The following is a 21804-nucleotide window of genomic DNA, read 5'->3' on the forward strand; positions in this document are numbered from 1 at the left end:
ACCCAAAGCCCCATTGTACTTTGGCTATGGAAACACAATCTTAAAAAGAAAGCAACTGGACTCTCGCAGTATATGTTTTTATCATTCCATGACGCTGTCCGGGGCCGGGGTCCAGCAGACCTCCCAGGCGCCGGCCTCCGCCCGCCCGCTCCCTCCCCGCGGCCCGAGCCCCGACTCAGGGGAGGTGACCTCCGGGTCGGAGGTCTTCCGGGCGGGGGTCAGGGCCCCAGCGTGCTGGCTCTGCGAGGCCCGCGGGACCAAGCCAGAAAGCAAGGCCTCCCGTCCACTCGCTGAGCGCTCCTCCACCCCTTTAGGGTCAAGGTCGCGTAGCACCCCTCCCAACCGCGCAAGCGCACTGAGCCTCAGCGGCCCCCGCGGCCCGCCCACGTCCCGCCGCGCAGGCGCACTGATCCGCGCGCCGGGAGGCGGGACCGCGAGCGGCGCGGGGCGGGCCCCTGTTCCGCACTGGCCCGTCCGCCGCCCCGCCCACCGCCGGAGCGCGGCCCTTCCGGGCGGAGGCGCCTGGCCGGGGTCCGAGGTGCTGCGCGTCCGGCAGACGAGGACGACGACCGACTGGCGGGGTCGCAGCCGCCATGGCGTCCGGCAGGGTCCGCGGGCTGACTCCGCGCTGGGGACTGGCCCTCGGCGGCGCCGCGCTGTTCCTGCTGCTCCTCCCGGCGGCCGCCGCGCAGGGTGAGGGCAGCCGGCGGGCTCGGGGGCGGGGGGGCCGGGGGTGCGGGGCGGCGGGGCGCGGTGTCGGGGTCAAGGGGTGCGGAAGGCCGGGGGTCGCAGCCGCTCTGGGTCGCTGCTCTGGGCTCGCGCGGTCTGCGGCCGGGGGGCCACCCGAGTGTCGGTCCGCAGCCTGGGGCGGCGGGGCTCGGGGACGGCGGTGGGCCGGCCCTTTGTCCTGGCTCAGCATGCGGGGTGGTCCGGGACCGCGGCGTCGGCCTGGCCGAGCGCAGCGGCGCCACGACCCTCGGAAAGAGCCGTCTCGGGTGTGGACTCGGGGTCGAAAGCAGAGCTGGGGAGCTCGCTTGTCCCACAGCGGGTCGGCGGCCGGAGTCCAGGGGCCGGGCCCTTGTGCGGGCGCGGCTGGTGTGTTGGGGGCCCTGCTCGCTTCGGGGAGGCCTGTATGCCGCCCCTACACCCGCCACCGTGCGGAGTAGGCCCCTCCGAGGAGCTCCAGGGATAGCGGCCGGTGCTTGGGCTGAGCCCGCCCTGCCGCTGGTTCCTAGGCTCTGCAGGCCCGCGCTGCGTGGGCAGGTGGGCGGCCTTGCTAGGCGATCCCCCCTGTCCTCAGTAACTACCTGTGCCAGGTGCCGGGCCCACGGTGGTGACCGGCAAGTGGAGGCGACGAGTTCCTGGGGGGCCTGACCAGGAAACGGCAGATGAGAGTCAGGGGGTGGTGGTGAGGGGAGTGCATGACCTAAGGGCCCAGCAGTTCCAGAAGCGCTGGTGCTGGAGGGTGGCTTCCTGTAGGTGGTCTGCAGGCCGCTGGGGATCTTGGGAGCGTTTGATCTGGCTGCTGTGTGTGGCATCCCCGCGTGGTCGCTAGTGTGGGGAATCGAGCCTTGGGCCGGTGGCCTAACCGACCTGGGTCAGCCTGAGGGGCCGGGGCTTTTCTCAGCGCCAGTTAGCTGCGGCTTCGGTACCTTCTGTTTAGCACAGCAAAGCGCCTTTCCTCTCTGTGACCTCGTGGGGTGTCGGTTCCAGGGCAGGACTACTTGAGTTTTTTCTCATCGCCTCCTAAGCGTACTTGTGTGTACGTTTGTGATACTGTTCGTTAATGCAGAGTCGAGTGACACAGAATAGGGAACTTCCGGCCCAGGTGGCGCGTTCAGCACAAGTGTGGTGCGAGTGCTTTTTACCAAACTGGGTGGCTGAGAGCCAAGGGTCCTCAGTCGCCCGAGAACCTCTCCTTGGTGGCCGCCGGGTGTGTATTGTTGAAGTGGGTGTGTCAGGAAGCGCCCCAGGTGTGTTTGACTGCCAGCTTTTCACCCTGCCCTCGCCCTGGACTTAAGGGCAGAGACTCCTGTGGGTTGCGTGGGCATGTCCTGTGACAGTTTGGGAGTGAAACTGGACTCTAATCCTAGTATTTCAGGAGAAAAGTGGCTCTTCTTCTAGCCACACTGAGCCCGGGCTTGCTGTGAGACTTTACCACTTGTCATGCTCTAGGAATGTGACTACGCTATTTAAGAGACTTTGTTTTCCTCGCAAGGATGCTGTGTGTATTAGGAAAAATCACTCTAGAGAAACAGAACCAACAGGATATACGTAGCTATAGAGAAAGAGTCATTATGAGGGACTGGATCACGTGACCGAGGGGCGGAGGAGCCCCATGAGCTGCCGTCTGCTTTCCGGGAGAGCTGGCATGTAGCGCAGGCCACACCTCAAGGCCAGGCAGTGGGGAGCCCGGGGGATACGGCCCAGTTTACGCCTGAAGGCCCAAGGGCAGGGGGAGGTGGACGTCTCAGCTCTCACACAAAGAGCAGACTCCTCCTTCCTTGCCTTTCTGTTCTGTTCGGGCCCTCAGTTGGTTAGGTGATGCCCACCCACCTTGGAGAGGGCCAGGTGCTTTCACCCGTCCACCAACTCATGCTCGTCTCTTCTGGAAACACCCTCACGGCCACTACCAGAAAGAGTGTTTTGGGAATTCCCTGGCAGTCTAGTGGTTAGGACTCTGCGCTTCCATTGCCGGGGGCTCGGGTTCCACCCCTGGTTGGGGAACTAAGATCCTGCATGCTGCACGGCAGGGCCACAAAAAAGGAAAAGAAAAAAAAAAATCTTAAAAAAAGAAGGAAACAAACAAAGTGTTTTACCAGCTCTCTGGGCGTCCCTTAGCCCAGCCAGTCTGACAGATAAAATTAACCATCACAGAGCATCATACCGGTCCAAACCCAGCCACGTCTAACGTCTGTCTTTACTGTGCACTTGGGTGGTGGGGAGACGTTAGGAACCGACAAGGTGTTGAAGATCTTCAGAGGGAAGTTCATTGAATTAAAGAAGTTTCATGGGCTTTGGACCCCGCTATAATTGGGTGTGGGGTCAGACTCCACCCCAGAGTTTCACCTTTACATCTAGAGGGAAGGCAGCCCCTAAAGGGACCTCAGTCTTGTCCTAAACAGAGGGGTCCGGAGGAGCTGGTGGTGGCCGGGGTAGCTGGGGGCGGGGGCTTCTTACAGCGGTCTTGCTGCAGAGAACGGGGGCTTCCAGGCAGGTTGCGGGGCATGGGGTGTGTGCACGGGTCCGAGCCTTTGCCCTCTGCCCTCCTCACTCCCCCTTTTCTGCTGAGGCGGTGGGACAGCCAGGACTTTTTGTCTAGGTGAACTTTCTGCCTCGTTTCTCACGTGAAATTGACCGCGCGGGCACCCTGTGCCCTGTCACCGTGCGGCGTGGCCATAGTGCCCGGTTCTGGGGCTTTTCCACTGCTGAGGGCGCTGCCGAACGCAGGCAGCCCTCTGGCCTGTTGTGTTCCACAGTAAATATACTGACTCACTTCCTTGTTTCTTTACAACATCCCTCTTTACACACACTAGTGTGTCCTTTTGTGCTTAAGCAGTTTAGGAAGGAACTCAAATGTATCACGGGTTAGTGTGTCCGGAGAACCTTTTTTGTTTTAACTTAGTTTCCCAAGAGCATGAGACTTAAGGTTCTCTAGTCATTGGTAAGGGGAGTCCAAGCTGAAGAGTCCCGGCCACGGGCCTTCCGAAGTCAGGACAGTGACGTTCAGCGTTAGACCTCGGAAACTCAGGCCAGATGTTTACATGTCTCTGGCTTTCAGCACAAAGTTTTCTGTTTCCGGGATGAGATAAGATGCAGTGAGTGACTGCTGACGCCCAGTCTCTGAAGCAGCTGCAAATGGTTAACGTATTTCCCTGTCTTACTACGAAAAACACCCTGGTGTTTTCAAGGGCGAGGAGGGAACTACCTTGTCTCGGCTCTGAACTGACTTTGGGAGGGCTGTTGAACCTTGGCGTTGCCAGGAGCAGGAGAAGGGCGAGGCCGTCTCCTTGGCCCTTCCCCTCCCAGGCCTCTCTGTTGACTCATCTGGCCCGTGACCCAGAGACCCCAGGGTGGACCGGTTTATGGTGTGTGTCTTGGAGCCGATGTCGGTTAGGTTAGTTCACGCAAGACCAGTTACCACACAGACTTTTAAATTGGAGAGGCCTGAGAAGAAGTTCCCATGCTGTAGCACCTGCTGCCCGGGGCCTCTCTCACGGTGCTTCAGAAGGACTCGAGAGTGGGTGTGGTAGGCGCCGTGCGGTCCCCGCCACACCTCCCTGCCCGGCGCTTTAGAGAAACAGTTGAAGGAGTAAATGGTCCAGTGAACTCCTGAGTCCTTTCTGCTCTTCCAGCCTTCGCCATATTTGCTTTGCTGCTCCTTGTCTGTGTCTGCATGCTTCTGTTTCTTTTGGCCGTGCCTGGCGGCCTGTGGGATCTTCCTTCCCTGACCAGGGATTGAACCCGGGCCACTGCAGTGAAAGCGCTGAGTCTTAACCAGTGGACCACCAGGGAAGTCGCTGCCTGTTACTCTTGTCACCAAACCGTTTGAGAGCAAGTTGTGATGTGGCCATTTACCCTAAATTCACCAGGGTGCATCTCCTAAGAAGGGCATAGCCGGAACGTGACGGTCAAGTCTGCACAGTGACCATTGGTACGATCCCGGACCCTTGATTTAACACACGACTGTGCACACAGATCACCAGTTACCTCAGTAGCGTCCTCGGTCCTCTGACCCCGGCTGGCGTGTTGCTTTTGGGTGTCATGTCTCTCAGCCTCTGTTCCCCTGGAGTAGCTCCTCAGCCTGTCCTTGTGCTCAGAGGCCCTTTGTGGTCCTGCCTGGTTTCCTCTGATTTGATTCGGGTGCATCTCGGGGGGATTCAGCCACTGGGTGACTGTCCTTCCTGCACCCCTCAGAGGCACCTGCTGTCACTTTGTGCCGTTCTTGTCACAGGTTGTCTTGGTGATATCTCCGATCATTTTTCAGGTGCCATTTTCCATTCACAGGTATAATTAAGCCGGGGCGGGGGGTGCTCTGACAGCGTACGTAACACCTTGCCCCTCCGCAAACGGCGCAGTGGTCTTGGTGTCCCTGTTTACTGGGACGGAGACTCTTGGCTAGCTGTCCTTCCCTGTGTTTATTCTGTGTCCGTGTGAAATCATGGGCGTTCAGGAGGTGAGAGTCCATTACTGTCATTCACTCTGACGTTAAGTTGTGCCACTTTGGCAAGGAGGACCCCCTCCACGCTGGCTTCTGGGTCCTTGTGCCACTTTCTGGCTTTGCAAGCTGTCCAAGGCCGGTGTTGTCCTTTCTCTGCCCCGGTTGTGGCGTTATTGTTCTGCCCGTTTCCTTTTAGTGGGGACAGTGGCTGGAGACCAAAGACCTGGCAACATGTGTGCCGTCCTCTCTCAGCCCCTTGGTGGACAGAACTGCGAATCCGGCTTGTGAGTGAGGCCGTTCCCTCCTGCTGGTCCACAGGGCCCCGGGGCCCCTCTCGGCAGTCCTCTGAGAATGGGGTATTTCAGGGGCCGCTTCTGGCTCCAGCTTCCTGGGGCTGAGGGAGTAAAGCAGTTGAGGGTCGGCTGAACGCGAACCCAGCAGCAGGCCGCTGGAGGCTCTGCGGAGGGTGCTGCTTCATGGGGACTGCGCAGAACGGCGTGTTGTCACAGAAGGGGCTTTCGTTTCAGATAAAAGAGGATTTTGGTTTTTAAGAATGGAGCGTGGAAGGCTGTTGAATAGACGAACTCTCCAGCTATTTCACAGCAGCAGTTACTGCGTGAGTCCTGCTTAGCAAACGACTGAAAGCTAAAGCTCTTTGCCCTGCATTTTATTAGGAAAACCTTGGAAAGTAGAGGGAAGTTGGGAGACCTGGGCAGTGAGCGGCCCTCCGCCCACCACCAGGTCTGTCGCATTTTGAAGTTACAGCCACGCACGCCCCCACCTCCTCCCCGTGCACCTCATCACTAAGAGCTCAGCGTTCACCTCCTTCTTTTGAGATCAAGTTTACATACAGTGAAGTGCAGGAATCCTACGTGTGCCATCCAGTGAGTTACACCTGTGAGACCCTGACCTCCTGCAAGCCTCAGAACAGGCCTCTCCAGGAGCTTGGGGCCCCAGCCAGCCCATCCTTCCCCCCCACCCGGCCCCCGAAGAGGAGTCTCACCCGTCCCCGAGCCCTGCGCCGCGGGCCTTTGCGGGAGGCTTCCCCCAACGCACGTGATTTGTAGAGTCATCGTGTGTGACGTAGACTTCTTTTTTAGGGCTGAAGAGTGTCCCACTGTAGGACTGGACCAGTTTAGTTTCCCTGTCCATCCTCCAACGACCTCTGTCCCCTTGCCCCTTGGGTACAGCGTGTTAGGAGGAGGTGGTCCCGGGGAGGGTCGGGTCCTCCATCCAGGCAGGAGGAGCAGGCCGCGCAGAGGCCCTGGCCAGGGAGCCACCTGGAAGCTCTCAGGACCAGTGGGGAGGCCGAGGGGCATGCGGGGCGCCTGGACATCTGGGCCATTTTCAGCTCTCAGCTGTTCTATACATAAAGTTGCCATCAGCCCCCTGTGCATGTCTCCCTGTGCATGTGTCCCTGTGCACGTGTGTTCTGGTTTGTCTTGGGTACGAGACTGAGAGTGGAATTGCCAAGTCTCGGAGGAGCACGTGTTTGTTTTTGAGCCGCTGAGCCCGCCCGCCCCGTCCTCACCACCATTAGCATTGTCAGTCTTTGTAATGCAGCCGTTCTGGTGGGTGTGAAGTGGGGCCTGACTGCGATTCTCACGTGCCTTTCCTGGTGGCTGATGGGATGTGCTCAGGCCTCTTCCAAGTGTGTGCGTGTCTTGAGGGGCGGCGTGGAGTGAAGAGCGGCTGCTTGATGGTGGACTGGAATCCTTTATTCGTACACCACCTCTTCGCTTCTGCTTAGCTTGCGTTCCAGAGCTGTCAGCTGCTCGGGGTTTGAGCCTTTCCCGTAGCACCTGTGCGGTGAAGAGTGCCTGGGGGTGCAGGGGGTGCTCCGCAGGGTTGGGACCAGCGAGGGGGCCACGGCCTGGCTTGAGTCTGGCCTGGCATCGCTGTGGCCTCTGGTTGCAGGGTGTCTGCTGACTAGACAGTCAGTGGTGTGTGACCATGCAGGTGAGACGCAGGCGCTGGCCTTGCTGGGCGGCGCCGTCTTCTCTCCCGGGAGACCCCTGGGGTCAGGACCACACGTGTGCTGCTTGTGTGTCCTCCCAGGGCCCTGCCTGTAGAGGCCCAGTCTGCGTGCCTGAAGGCTTGGCGCGGGGGGGGCCGCCTTTTCCGGGCTCTGAGCGTCACTTGCCCACCCTCCCCGCGTGGCCGCCGCCGCAGGATTCTCAGTGATGTTTGTTCTTTGCCCTGCAGGTTGTTCTCAGAACACAAACAGAACCTGTGAAGAGTGCCTGAAGAATGTCTCTGTAAGTAGCACAGGGTCAGCATGTGATCCAGAAGCAGACCCGCTGCCTCTGGCTCCAGGGCTGCTTGTGTGTGTTCCGGGCTCTGTGGTCTGGGGTTTGTGGAGGTATTTTTCATGACGGCTCTTAGCAGCCTTTCTCAGGCATATTAAAGCGTCTGGTGGAAGCTGCACACGCCACTTGAGTGCTGTTCACGTGCTCCTTCCGCTCCTGAAATAAAGCACGTGCGTTTCACACAGCCCGGAACTTGTGTGAGCCCCTGGTGCCCGCAGGCCTGAGCAGAGGTGCCCGGCAGCAGGGTGGGGGCCAGGGAGGCGGGAGCACGTTTAGCCCCTCGTCTGCGACTGTTGACTTGTGCCCAGGGCTTTCCCACGGGGCTCACTCCACCTTGGAGGCCTCTTGTCTTACAGACGGACCCTGAGATGCGGCAGGTGTGCTCGGAGCCCTCCCGGCCCCCGCCGGGCTCTCGCAGTGCTGAGGGGGCCTCGAGCTGGAGTGCCCGTGCTCGCCCTCCTTGTGTGGGGTTGGGGGGTGCCCAGACCACAGCAGGGTGCACACCTCCTCTGAAGGCCTGACCCCCGCTCTGAACCCAGACAGGTGAGGTCAGAAGTGCAGATGAAAGCCAGGGTAGACCCCGCTGCGTGCGAATCCTTAATGCACACGGGCTTCCGGAAGGATCTGCCGGCACCCCTGCGTTGCTCACCACGTGCGTGTGCCTCATTAATCTAAACACGAGTGACAAACAGCCACGACACCAGCACAAAGAGAACTTATCCTCCCAGTGAGCTCATGGCTTTCGGTGAAACTGCCACGTAAAAATGGAAAATTAGCTGTTTCAAACTTGAGCTGTTTGCAAATGGTGGACTTCCCAGAAGTCGTTAAGCCAGGAAAGAACCGCTGAAACGGAAGTTACTCTGAAACGGCCGAAACGAAGAGGGCCTCCCTGCTGTCTGTCATTTTGAGCACAAGACACCAAAGTGGACACTGTGTCAGTGGCCCTGGGACCCCAGGTTTCACTAAAACATTTCTCTGTAACAGATTTTCACCCTAACTTGGGACCAAAACATACCGTGACTTTCCATCCTGTTAAAACTTCAAAGAAAAAAGACGTAGTAAAATCTTTACCTTCAAGCTTGAAAATATCCTGAACGTCCTGACCTGGGCGGGTTGTTAGGTTGACCCAAACCTCACATCTGTGCCAGTGCCTGCCCGGCTCTGGGCCCCTCGGCTGGTGTGCTGGCCAGGTCTCTGCCGTGCATTCCAGGGACTCGGGCACACCTGCCAGGTTTTCTCCAGCTCTGCGGTTCTGGACGGATGCCCTTGTGCTCTAGTAGAATCATCTTTAAGACAGCCAGCAATAAGACAGACCGCTTGGTTCAGTCCTAGAGATCAAATTAGCATCTTTACAGGGTGATAACCGTGGGCGGACACCACTCCAGCCATGCCTGGCTCGCTCCCTCCTGCAGGCAGCTGACGCCTGGATGCTCTGGGTGTTAGAAGGGAGGGCAGCATCCGGGCGAGGGGAGCAGGTCATGCAGAGGCCCCGGGCGGGGACCAGCAAGGAGGCCGCGAGGCCGGCAGGGCGCCTGGTGGAAGGGGCTTGAGTGAGGAGGGCCTTGGTGGGTTGGCGGCGTTGAGCCAGTGTTGGGAAGGGGGCCGAGGGGGGACAGCAGTGTGGCCGGCGGGGCTGGCCCTTCAGCATTTACGCGTCTGATGCCCTGTCATTGCCTCTTGCAGTGTCTTTGGTGCAACACTGACAAGGCGTGCTTGGACTACCCGGTGACCAAAATCCTGCCGCCCAGCTCTCTCTGCAAGCTGAGCTCTGCGCGCTGGGGCGTGTGCTGGGGTAAGGCGCTGTTCTCATTGGCTTCTTGCAAAACCAGTGCCGTTTTGAAAATTCTGGTTGTGCTCAGTTAATGTAAACTGCCAGGAGTGGGGAGGTGGGGGAGGCTGGTGAGAGCGGTGGCGTCTGGGAAAGTGGCCGGTCCGGGTCTGGAGGCTGCCCTGAAGGCCACGGCCTTGGCTGTGCTCTGCAGGCATCTCCCCACGTCCCGGGGCCATGCGGGTGGCGTGTCAGCACCTGTCTCAGTGTCGTACCCTAACCCATGCCCTAACACATACCCTAACCCTAATCCGTTGTCGTACCCTAACCTGCACCCTAAACCGTACCCATTCCCTAACCCTAACCCTAACCCTTACCGGAAGCCTTACCCTAACCTGTACCCTAATCCTAACCCGTACACTAACGCTAACCCGTACCCTAACACGTACGCTAACCCTAAACTGTTGTCGTACCATAACCTGTACCCTAAACCGTGCCCGTTCCCTAACCCTAACTCTAACCCTAACCCTAACCCTAACCCTAACCCTAACCCTGCTCTTTCTCCAAGGGAAGTGATCCCTAGGTGAGACCCAGCTTGTTTCCTAGGTGGCCTTTTAGGTTGGTTTGTGGTGTGTGTTGCCACGTGGAGCTCATTTTCATGAGTTGGGCTTATTAATCCTTTCCTTTATGGCTTCTGGTTTGGGGCCATCGGGAGGCCCCCTGGCTACAGGTCATAGGAGCCAGTGCTCTTGCAGAGAATTGTGATGATCTGTTTCATCTGTCTTTTTTCGAATTGATTTCCATCTCAGAATCTGTCAGCCTCCGTCTGAAACGACTCACTTCTGACTTCACCAGCTGAAACCCAGGGAGCCCAGCAGGTTGTGTCTGTGGGAGTGTGTGGGTGCGTGTACGTGTGCAGGCACACCCCTCACGTCCCCCCAGCTGGCCGTTCCCTCTATCGCCCTCGCTCCGGAAAGGCTCCTTGGGCCACACGGCCGTCTGCTTCCATGTTGGCGGCCGCCTCCTCCGTGGAACCTTCCCTCCCCGTCTGTTCCGCAGAGATGGCTCCCGCACCAGGGAACCAACCATCAGCATCTGGGACCGTAACTGTTAAAATGCTTTTAAACTGAAGCATGACTCTAACACAGTGCACACGTGAGCCCTCGCTCCCTCTCTCCGGGCCCTGGACTCCAGAGGACACGCACACGTACACACGTGCAAGTACAGACACATGCGTGCACACATGCGTGTACACTTGTGCATATACAAATGCCCGCGTACTCAGCGAATTTTCACGTGAGTCTGCAGGTTATCGCCACTCAGCAAAACACACAGACCACGTCCAGCGCTCGCCTATCCCTCAGGACACCGTGGGCGACCGCTGCGGTGCACTGGTGGACACCGGGCTGTGTGCGGGCTGCCGTGTGCTCCCGCGTGGGCTGGACACAGACACCCACCCGCCCTGGGCGTGCGCTCAGGGGCACGCTGCTGACTGGCACCCCTTTCATGTCTAGCCTTAGTCAGTGGTTCTGACGTGTGGTTCTGAACCACACGGTTCTCAAGCGTGGCTGCCCCCGTTGATGCCGCTCCAGGCAGCATCAGGGCACACGGGCTCTTGGGGGGTGAGCAGGGGCGCTGGGGGCAGACTTTGTAGTAACAGGAGGGTGCGGTACCCCGGCTCCTGAGAGAAGGTGCGCTGGCCTCGTCGGGTTTATTCCTCGGGCCTGCAGGGAGCTGGGGCCTCGTCCCCGGGAGCCGAGCGGGTGGGGCCTTGCGGTCCACCCCATCGGGGCAGCACCTCACACTACCTCAGCCCTGTGCCACAGGTGCTTTTATTCCTACAAGTAACTGTAGAATCATCTTAACCAGTTCTAGGCAAAATTGGGGTTGTGATTGTAACGACCTTAAATATATGCGTTCAGGGGACTTCCATGGTGGTTCAGTGGTTAAGACTCTGCACTTCTACTGCGGGGGACCTGGGTTCAGTCCCTGGTCGGGGAACTAAGATCCCACATGCTGCACAGCTCAGCCAAAAAACAAACAAAAACACACACACGTTCAGGTGGAGAACAGCAAGGTCTTTACCGTCTGAACCCTCGTCTGGGAACAGGTTCTCTCTCTGTTCAGGTCTAGTACGTCCTAGAGTAGATTTCCGGAAGTAAGCCCATAGTTCAGCTTCCCATCGTGGTGGAATTCCTGTTCTGTTTTATAACTGGGTTTAGCTGCTAATCAGGAAAGCTCTTGTGGGGGCAGGTGTATTTTAGAGCCAGCGGTCTGACTGGTCTCATGGGTTTTTGTTTTTTCTTGGTTTCTTTTAAATTTTATTTAATTTATTTATTTTGGTGGCACTGGGTCTTAGTTGTGGCAGGCAGGCTCCTTAGTGGCGGCTCACTGGCTCCTTAGTTGTGGCTCGCAGGCTCCAGAGTTGTGGCATGCAGACTCTTAGCTGCAGCATGTGGGATCTAGTTCCCTGACCAGGAATCAAAACCACATCCCCTGCATTGGGAGGCGGATTCTCAACCACTGTGCCACCAGGAAAGCCCCTCGTCGGTTTTGAAAGTTGATTGTTCTCGGGGCTTCCCGGGTGGCACAGTGGTTGAGAATCCACCTGCCAACATAGGGGACACGGGTTCAATCCCTGGTCCGGCAAGATCCCACATGCAGCGGAGCAACTGATCCTGTGCACCACAACTACTGAGCCCGCGCGCCTAGATCCCGTGCTCCACAGTAAAGAGAAGCCACCACAATGAGAAGCCCGCACACCACAATGAAGAGTAGCCCCTGCTCGCCGCAAGTAGAGAAAGTCCACGTGTAGCGACGAAGACCCAACGCAGCCAAAAATAAATAAATAAAATAAATAAATTTATTTTAAAAAGTAAATAAAAATAAAGTTGATTGTTCTCGAGTTCTCTAGTCAAAAAGTTACGCCACCTGCCTGTGGCGGTCTCCTGTTACTACTGTATCTTGCAATTCTGGCACTTCCAGAACAGGTCAGAGGAGGAAAAACCACATGGTTCAAAGCTCAGAAGGCAGAGCGAGTGCTGTCACACTGGCAGCCTGAGGGGGGCTGGGGGCACCGGGGCACTGGTGTCTCCCTCCCCGACCCGAGGAAGAGCTCTCACCTTCCAGACCCCAGCCCACCCCACCTCCCCCCAACCAAGAGACCAGTGGCACCGAGCTTACGAGCTCTGAGCTCTGTGCGGCAGGAGGCTGTCCTGTGATGGTCGCACTGCTGTCCAGGGCGGGGCGGGGTGGTGCTAACTGGAAGGTGTCAGCCTGTCCTGTGGTAGGCTCTGGCTTGAATGGAGTGGAAAAGTACCGACTGACTGGTTTTAATTTGTAAATCCTCAAGAGAAGTTGGAAAGAATTGCAACTTGTTCTGAGTGCGTTTGGTCTGGACAGGAAATCACAGTCACCGTTCTCCAGCCCCTGGGCGTTGGCCGGGGCCGCAGCTCCAGCTGGTGCCCTGCCCGGCGGGCAGGCGTGTGTCCTGTTGGCAGCAGATGGGAGGCTCTGGTCTTTGACTTAGATAATCACGGAAGCCGGTCGGGCTTAGCGTCTGATTGCGTGAGATTGAGTTTCAAGTGTTGTAGCAGCTGAGTGCACTGCGGAGCTTCTCTTTCTTCCTGGTTTTGTTAACTTTTCTCAGGTTGGAAACAGCCTTTCAGCATCAGGTGATGAGAAAAGCTACCTGTTGCTTCAGGTTGATGGAAATGGTGACTAAGTCACAGAAGCAGGCTGGAGGAAGGCGGGGGCGTCGTCGTCCGTCCGTTGTCCCCCCGCCGCAGGCCCCCCCCGCGGCCCCCCCCCCCGCCTGCCGAGGAGGAGGCGTGGCCGCGAGCGGGGCCCTGACTGTGCGCCTTTGCATTGGCAGTGAACTTCGAGGCCCTGATCATTGCCCTGTCGGTGCTTGGGGGCGCCCTGCTCCTGGGCGTCGCCTGCTGCTGCTGCTTCTGCTGCTGCGGGAGGAGGCGGAGCCGGCGGCCGGACAAGAGCGAGGAGAGGGCTGCTCGGGAGCGAGAGGAGCGCCGGGTCCGCCAGGAGGAGCGGTGAGGCCCCGCGGCCCGGGGGCCGTTACTCGGTCCCAGCTTTCTCCACGTGGGAAAGTCAGGACCGTGTCGGGCGTCCGAGGGGGCTTCTCGGTGGTGGCGTGGAGGGTGGGAAGCCGCGTGGCAGGGACCTGGCCGGTGGCCACCAGCTGGGACTTTGGGGCAGGGCCGGCGAGGCCTCTGGAGGCCCGTCTGGTTCTGAGCCCACGGGGGCTCAGCAGGAGGAAGGCTTCTGCCTGGGGTCTCCTGTCTGTCCGAGGCATGTGCGCAGGGGGGCTGGGGGCTTGTCAGCCCGCAGCGGCCGGGCCGAGGCTCCTGCGAGCTCCTAACCATCCTCAGAACCAAGCGTAAGGTCTTTGCTGATTGGCTTGTTTTCATACGGAAAAAATGTCTTCAGTCACAGTACGGGGTGTTGGAATTGCTTTCCTTGAAATGAAGGGGTCCGTGCTCAGCACCCTGCCTGTCCCGGTGGGAGCGTGGCTGTGGCCACATCAGAGCCGCCACCACCCGGCTCTGGCTCCCAGAGGCCACAATGGAGTGAAAGGCACAGCTGTTGGCATTACACTGTGGGGACTTCCCTGGCGGTCCAGTGGTTAGAGCTCTGCGCTTCCACTGCAGGGGCCCCGGCTTTGATCCCTGGTCGGGGAGCTAAGATCCCACAAGCCGTGCAGACACACAGACACACAGACACACACACACACACACACACACACACACACGAAATGTACACTGTAATTTGCTGCTGAAAGGGATTTCTGTGTTTTCTAGGAGAGCAGAGATGAAGTCGAGACATGATGAGATCAGGAAGAAGTACGGTGAGAATCGCCTGGCTCTGCATTTCCGTCGGCAGGAGCTGGCCTGGCCGTCTTGGCTGCGCCCAGCGCCCGGCGGGCTCTGCTATAGGGTGTGGGCTGCACTGGGAGCAGTGCCCGTAAGACGAGGCCCGCGCGCGCTCTGCCTCTGCCGGCCTTCCTGGCCCCTGCTTGCTGGTGAAGTGCTGTCGCCCTTTGCCGCCTTGTGGACTTGTTTGCCCTGCGGTGGGGTGAGTCCCTTACCTGCGGGGCTTTGCCCGCCTTCTCCCTTGTGCTGGAGTTGCTCCTGGCCCGCCTCCTGACCGAGTCAGCAGTAGCCACACTGAGGCCTTGGACCGCTTGTTTCCCGGGAGCTGTGTCCAGGCTCTGTTCTGGGGTTTTGTTTGGTGAGGTTTTCAGTGGGGGACTATGTTTTCGGTGTTTGACAGCACTGAACCTGCTTCTGTGCTTAGCTGGCTCTGTACTGATTTTCAAACCACCGATATCACTGGTGTTTTCTGCTCCCTGGCACTTGGTTTCCGACGAAATTTGGAAATCATGGAAAGCTTTTTGAAATCTGATTTTAACACTAATGTAAATAAAAGACGAGATGGTTGTGTGCTCGTGTGCGTGTACACACACACACACACACACACACACAACATAGCACAGGTCGTGATGGGATCCTGGACCTTTGCTCTGCTCGGCCTGCACGAGGCCTTTTCTGGAACAGTCACGGATTCCCTGTGTTCCTGTCTTGGAGCTGGTCAGTTGCCCTTTAATTGCACTGATAGAATTCTCTTGTGCCCTTTGTGTAAAGCCCTTTGAGTGGCCTGGACTTTGGAAGGAAGCCTCAGCTGTGGGGAACCTTCGAGCTGCTGGTGGGAGGGGGAGGGAGGTGCTTGGCCCTATGAACACCAAATGCACCGCAGACGAACCCGTCTCTTGACGTTAGAAGGCCTTTGGTTTCTTTATCACAAAGCAGTTTCTGTGTGTTTTCCCTCTAAACTAGAAATAGAGCCGGAGCTGGGCCTTAACAAGACTGCTAGTATTCGGTATTTGGCACGTGATAGTTTTTTACCCAAAACCAGCTGTGCGCTCCGCCCCACCCCCAGGCTGAGCGCTTCCCCCCGCAGGCTGAGCTCTGTTGCTCTGACAGAAGGGCGTTCTCCCCCCACCCTTAGCTTTCCCCCACTGTCCCCCACCCCCCAAACCCTGCGGTAAGGAGACTTGTTGCAGTGGCTCCGGAGAGTTGCGTGTGCAGCCCAGGTGTGTAAAGAGGGGGGCGGGTGCGTTTCCACGATGCAGAGAGAAACGCCGAGTCTCTGGGCGCTTAGCTCCTTCGCAGGTAAACTGACGGTCACCTTCTGTGTGTGGCCTTAATTCTGAAAATTAATCAGCATTTATAAGAATATCTAAAGTAAGGTGGTTTTGTTTTGTTTTCTTCTGTATAATTTAGTCAACCACTGAGGGAAGAAACGGTGGCTTTAAATTTCTTATTTCCCTTTGAGAGAATCAGCAAACAAGTCTATTTCTTAGGATGTGTTTCTTAGAAATACTGTTTCCAATAAATTCCACTTCAGTTTTAAAGTCACCTGTGGTGTGACGTTCACGAAAAGGTGAAGGGTAGTGTTTGAACCTGCCTATTAGCATACCCAGCTTCCTTTTGGCCACAGTAAGTCTTCATATAAGACACCACGTGCTGCTTTCTGACCCTCGTTTCCTGTTGGCTGAGTGCATTTCTAATCAGGCCCGTTTTGTTTTCAGGTTTGTTTAGAGAAGAAAACCCATATGCTAGATTCGAGAACAACTGAGACGCACTTCGTGGCACGGCAAGCGGTCTCCACGCCTTTCCTCGGGCTGTGGGTCAGCAGGGACCCGCTGCCCCATCCGCCTCTGACCCTGGGGAGGGAAGCTGCCCTCCAGGCCCAGGCCTGGGAGCTTCTGTTCCCTCTTCTCTGATTTCTGTATTTAGTCACTTGAGACATTATGACTGTCAGGGCTTTTCTGTTGTTCATTTGGGGAGGAAACAGCACATCCCTGGCCTCTGCTCCGTCTGCGAGCCAGTGCAGACCATCTCCCTGCATCCGGGCCCGCGCAGCTCCACGTGCAGGAAGTGGGGCGTCTGCAGTCCGTCTTGGGGCCACCCCCCAGTCCCTGTCATTTCCCCAGAAAAGCACAGACGACTTGCCGTTGACATCAGGGTACAGGACGCAGTTGGACGAGGGTTTGCTTTCTGACCTTGACTATACCGAATAGCACTGAGTGGTAGTTAAACTCACCTTATGTCTTTTTTTCTTTTTTTAAGAATTCTTGGATTTTATTCTCCCACCTAAAAGATTCCACCAAAAAGCTTTACTGTCAAAGTTCAGGCCACTTATGGGATGACTTTTTAGTGTGTCTCTTTACTGGAACATCAAGATATTTTTCCAGTAAAAGTTGGAATTATAAAACCTCTCTGAAGGGCAGTAGTCGGTCAGGTGCTGGTGTGTGGCTGGCAGGGGGGCGTGTCTAAGAGGCTCCGCCTGCCGTTCCCGCCCCGCTGACCACAGGCCTCAGGCCCCAGGGGCAGAGTCTCCTGAATCAGACCTGCCCTGCCATCTGCGACGGTCACCTAGGGCTCTTGGGTGACCACAGGTCCGCCCCCGGCGAGCAGGGGCCTGCACTGGCCAGGCTCCGCGGGGCCGCTGATGGAATCTCCGCGCACGACAGACGCTGGTGGCTGTCCTGCTTGGCCGACAACCTGAGCTCCGGCCTCTGCTCCTTTGTCTCGGCCGTGTTCTGGGAACTTCCTTCCATGGCCACACGTGGTGGTTCCTTTTCTTCCAGATCAAGACGCGTGACTGCAGTAAATGGTCTGAGCGCTTCCTGGCAGGGACAGCAGACCGTGGAGTCACCGTGAACAGCCTTTCTTAAATCTGAAAATAGTCCTAGTTGCCAAATTGCTTTGAATGTGAAAACCATTGAGCTTTGGGGAGGCGGGTGAACAAGCACGTGAAGTGAGTGAGTTCACGCGGACCCAGTGATCAAAGGACGTGTCATCAAACGGTTGCACGTGCCTTGTTAGCTACACAGATCTGTTTGATTTAACAGTCTTACCTTTAAGTTTCACAAACAACCTTTAACAAACTCTTTAGTCTTATTTCTCTGGTTTCTTGGGCATTTGATAGCAATGAAAGTATTATGAAACATTCCTAAGTATTTTATAACAGTTTGCAAATTTTTACTTTCTACTGTTTGTTCATAAAAGAAACTTTGTGATAGACTTCAGTGAACTTTGTATTAACACGGTAGCTCGTGTGGATGTAAAGTCACTCTCTGGACCTGAGGCTGCCGAGCTGAAAGCAGAGCCGGGTTGTGAGTGCGAGTCTGCGAGGCGTTAGAGCGGGCGCCGTCCTCCCACACGGCGCGGAGCCCGCCCGGGAGCGACACTGTAGTCATGGGCTTCTGAAATGGTACTAAGAGCAGCCAGAAACCGTAACCTCACGGAGACCGTAAGCCTGAGTGCCTTACTCTTTAACCAGTTTCCAATCAGCAGATTAATACACGCTTTTGTTGACAGTGCTTTGCGTTCCTTGTGTGTCATTTCTGGGCGGTGTGGACGTGACTGCTTGGGGAGTGAGGACCGCGGGACTGTCTGGGTAAAGACAGGCTTCTGCACCCATGGGTGTGAATGAGCAGCCCCCCTCCTAGCACCCCTGCAGCGCTGGGATCAGGTCCAGAGAGCTCCAGGGGAAGCAGCTGTACCTGTGAGCTCGGAGTCCCTGGCTCTCCTGTTTGAAGCAAGTGACCGGCAGCAGGCATCTCCCACCCTAAGGCCCAGGGGTGTTTTGAGCCCGAGCCACCCGTCTCCTCGCGGGGCCCTTCTCTGCGCCAAACTGCAGTGTTCTGGTTGGCTTGGCCTCACTGTGCGTTGGGCACGGGAGCTTGCCTTCAGTGACAGGGCTGCTGACGGTGACTGGAAGGGGGCGGCGGGCACTGCTGGCCCCTCTGGCCGCCCCCGGGAGGAGGTGCAACGATCCACGCCCAGGACCCGCCTTCTAGGGAAGGGAAACCGTGGTGGGAGCGAGGCCGGGTGGCTGCTTGGGGGAGCCGGCCCCTTTCCCAGGAGGGTCCGGGCGCCCCCTACCCAAGGGACGGACAGGTTGTGCCAGCCCGTGAGGAGCCTGCCTGCTCGGCGACTCTGACCCCGTGGTCCTGGGTTCCAGAGCGTGGTGGCCGAGGGTCCGGCCTCAGAGCCGGGCCAGCTCCCTCCCCTCCCCCTGCTCAGGCTACCCCAGGCCCTGGTGACCCCGACTCCACGTTCCCGCCCCTCTCCCCTCCCCGAGGGGGGCACCAGGGTCATGTGTCCTGAGCTGGGGCCGCTTCCTCCCCCACCCTGGCCCACGCCGGTCCTAATTGAGCATCTGGGCTGCACCAGGCCCACCTCCTCCAGGGATGTCGGAGTGCGCTGCGGGTGACCGCACCAGAAGGTCGCCCGGCCGAGGTCAGCATGGAGGCGCTCTGCTCTCCCAGCCCGCGCAGGCACCCGCCGGCTGGCGACCTCGGCCAGCGGGGTCGGGAGAAGAAAGCAAAGCCTGGGTGCCAGGATCTGCGACCCCAGGGCCCTGGCTGTGACCCCCAGCCGCTCTTCAGGACCCGTGCTCTGTAACAGCCACAGAGGGGGTTCAGTGGGCCGTGGGGTATCTGCTCAGGTCACCATGACAAGCACCGCAGACTCGGGGCTTAAACAACAGACATGTATCGACCGTCTCACAGTTTGGAGGCTGGGAGTCCAAGGCCCAGGGGTCGCAGGGCTGTCCCTCCCGAGGCCTCTCTCCTGGGCATGTGGACAGCCGTCCCCTCCCCGTGTTCCCGCGTGCTCATCCCGTGTGTGTCTGTGTCCTCGTCTCTCCTCGTAAGGACCCGGTCAGGTTGGATTAGGACCCACCCAGCGACCTCGTGTTAACTTCAGTAACTCATTAAAGGTCCTCTCTCCAGATTCTGCACATTCTGAGGTGCTGGGACTAGGGCCCTGGCTTGTGAACTTGGGGGGACACAGTCCAGCTAGTCACAGGCCGGAAGCCTTGCGATTGAGCTTCGGGGGTCCCTGACCTGCAGCACTCCCTCTGGGCCACCTCCCGCAGCAGGGGGTGGGGCTCCGCGGGCTTCCACGGGGCCTTTCTACGGCATGGCCTCCGCTCCGGCCCCGAGCACAAGTGGGGAGACTCCATAGGGCGCTAAGTGTGCGTGTCCCCGCTACGCGTTCTGGGCCTCTGGTTCCCACGGGCCCCCGGTGAGCTAGACTCGGGGTGAGACCCATTCTCATCCGGCCTCCACAAGCCCACTCTGGCCAGTGGACCTCAGTGGCTGACCGGGCCTCTTCAAAGCTGGTGTGTAGTAACCCCTGAGGGTCAGGGGCTTTCCTTTGCTCCAGGACACAGTGACCCTTGAAAACGGTCATCGGTCCCTCTGAGGAAGCCCTGAGCGCCACTTGCTGGTCTCACCTGGGGCTGAACTGCAGGGTCCTTCCTCACCAGTCCTGGAAGCTGCTGGGAAGAGCCGGGCATCCCCGTTACGGTGACGGGCTGGGGCTTGACCAGAAGACCTAGAGTTATCCTGCCTGCTAGTTCAGCAGCTGTGCATCGGTTTCATTCCCAGGGTCCCTGCCATCGGTTCAAAAAATTCTGATCCCTCTCCTTCCATGATCATTTGCTCTGCGTCTGTCTCTAGCGTTAAGCACTGACATCTGGTACCACCACGCCGGGACCCCTCATCCCCAGGGAGATCGGGTGACCCCGCTCCATGGCAGCCTCCCCGGTCCGCAGAGGACAGCCACGGGGGCACTTTGCCCATGCATTTCTCCATGACTCTGTGCAGGGAGTGTCGTGAGCTCAGCTGGAGGGGAGGTGCGCAGGCTCACGTAATAGGCCCACCAACACCCCCGTTTCTGGGAGCCCAGGCCTTTCCTCCGCAGCAGCGGGCCTGCGCCTCGGCTGTTCACTGCGCTCGCCAGTGCCAGGCCACACTCCCAGCCACACTCATCTCATGGGTCTCATTTCACAGGTGGTTTTTTCCCCAACATCTCCAAGTGGTTCTAGTGCACAGCCAGGGCTGAGAACCACTGCCCTCGAGGCTCGCTCCTCACGACGTGGCCCGAGTTTTAGTGGACAGGCATCAGCTGGGAGCTCAGTAGGCCTGCAGAACGTCAGTCCCTACCCAGGACCTGCTGAGTCAGAATTCCCTGACGATTTGTCTACCGTGTCCCATCTGAGCAGCACCACTGTCCACCAGGGGTTCTCAAGCTTGAGCTGCGTCGGAACCCCCTGGAAGGCTCATAAAACCCAGGTGGCGGGGCCCCACCCCCGAAATTGTGAGCCAGTGGGTCTGGGAGGGGCCCCAGAGTGTGCACTTGTAACATGTTTCCAGCAGATGTGGATGGTGCTGGTCTAGGGACGTCAGGAAGGTTGCTCTAGAACGCCAGGGACATTCGTTATTCTAAGCGGTCGGATGCCGGTGGTGCCCACGTTTCCATTAGCCAGACTGGTGACGCCATCCCCGCCTCCTGGGGCGGCTCTCACGGAGGCACCTTCAGCCCAGTCAGGCTTGTGCATCATCTCCCTGGCCTGGCAGGTGTGAGCTCTGTTTCTACGATGTTCCCAGACCCTGCCAATATAGCTGGTGAGGACCCACAACCTTCAGGTAGATGTGTGGACCTCTGACCCTTCTTTGGGGCCCGGAGGAGGTCAGCGGAGGGGCCCCGCCTGCCTAGGGGAGGGGCCGGTGGGGTCGTGTGACTGGGGCTGCCTGAGGGCCAGGCAGGGAGGGAAGAGGGATAAAATGAAGGACCCCCGACACTCTCTGGATCACAGGACCCCTTTTCCCGGTTTCTGTGGCCAGAGGGATGGGTTTTCTCCTGAGGTGTGGGGTGCCTGGCCTACGGCCACAGTGCAGCTCCAGGATCGGGGTCTCTTCAGGACAGGATCCGGTGAGTAAAAAACACAAGACCAGCCAACCAAACCAACCAACCAAAACCTGGGTTCACTTGCATGCTTTGGCTCACAGGGTCTCCTTTCCTCTGGCCAGAGAGAGAGGCTTTCTCTTGGAGGTTTTGACACCTGCCCTGGTATGTAATCCCACACTGGGGTCGACCTCTGGTCGAAGCTGGCCGATGAAAGAGGAGGAACACTTGGAAAGTCACCCCGTCAGGTCTTTTAAGTTTGGGGTCTGCTCTCTAAGCTGCCTGCTATGACTGACCTTTCAGAGTCCTTGGAGGGTTGTGTCCTGTCCACACCAGAAGTCTCTCCTTGGCTTCTGAAGGCTGGTTCGCTGAGTATAGAGACCTGAGCTTCGTGTGTGTAGAGGCAGCACGTCTTTGTCCTCATCGTCTTCAGCGTGCATCGTTTCTGCACCAGGTGTTCTGTGATTCTGATCCTTGTTCCTGCGCATGTACTGTGTCTTTTTTTCCCCTCTACCTTCAAGGTGTTTTCCTTGTCTTTGGTTTTCATCACTTGAATATGATGTGTCTTGTTGTGCCTTTTGTATATTTATTATATATATTATTAAATGTATATCTTTAAATCCTTCTGAATTTGGATCTGTGCTATGGTGTCTTTATTTTTAGAAAATTTGTAGCCATTATTGTTTCCAACATTTCTCCTGCCCACTCTCTCCTCTCCTCCTGTGACTCCAATTACACATGTGTTAGACCAGTGGAAATTATTCCAGGGCTTCCATTTGCTCTGCT

At 57.9% G+C, this 21804-nt stretch overlaps 1 protein-coding gene across 1 annotated transcript; it reads left to right on the top strand.

Annotated features, from left to right (window-relative positions):
- Positions 1-507: 507 nt before the first annotated feature.
- On the top strand, positions 508-17642 carry PTTG1IP (PTTG1 interacting protein). Its single transcript, XM_060010224.1, has 6 exons — positions 508-693; positions 7367-7419; positions 9154-9262; positions 13113-13287; positions 14056-14102; positions 15846-17642. The coding sequence occupies exons 1-6, from the start codon at positions 594-596 to the stop codon at positions 15890-15892; spliced, it is 531 nt and encodes a 176-aa protein (XP_059866207.1). The 5' UTR covers positions 508-593; the 3' UTR covers positions 15893-17642.
- The last annotated feature ends 4162 nt before the right edge of the window (positions 17643-21804 follow it).

This window comes from Delphinus delphis, chromosome 4, assembly GCF_949987515.2.
Source record: "Delphinus delphis chromosome 4, mDelDel1.2, whole genome shotgun sequence".
Taxonomy (NCBI): Eukaryota; Metazoa; Chordata; class Mammalia; order Artiodactyla; family Delphinidae; genus Delphinus; species Delphinus delphis.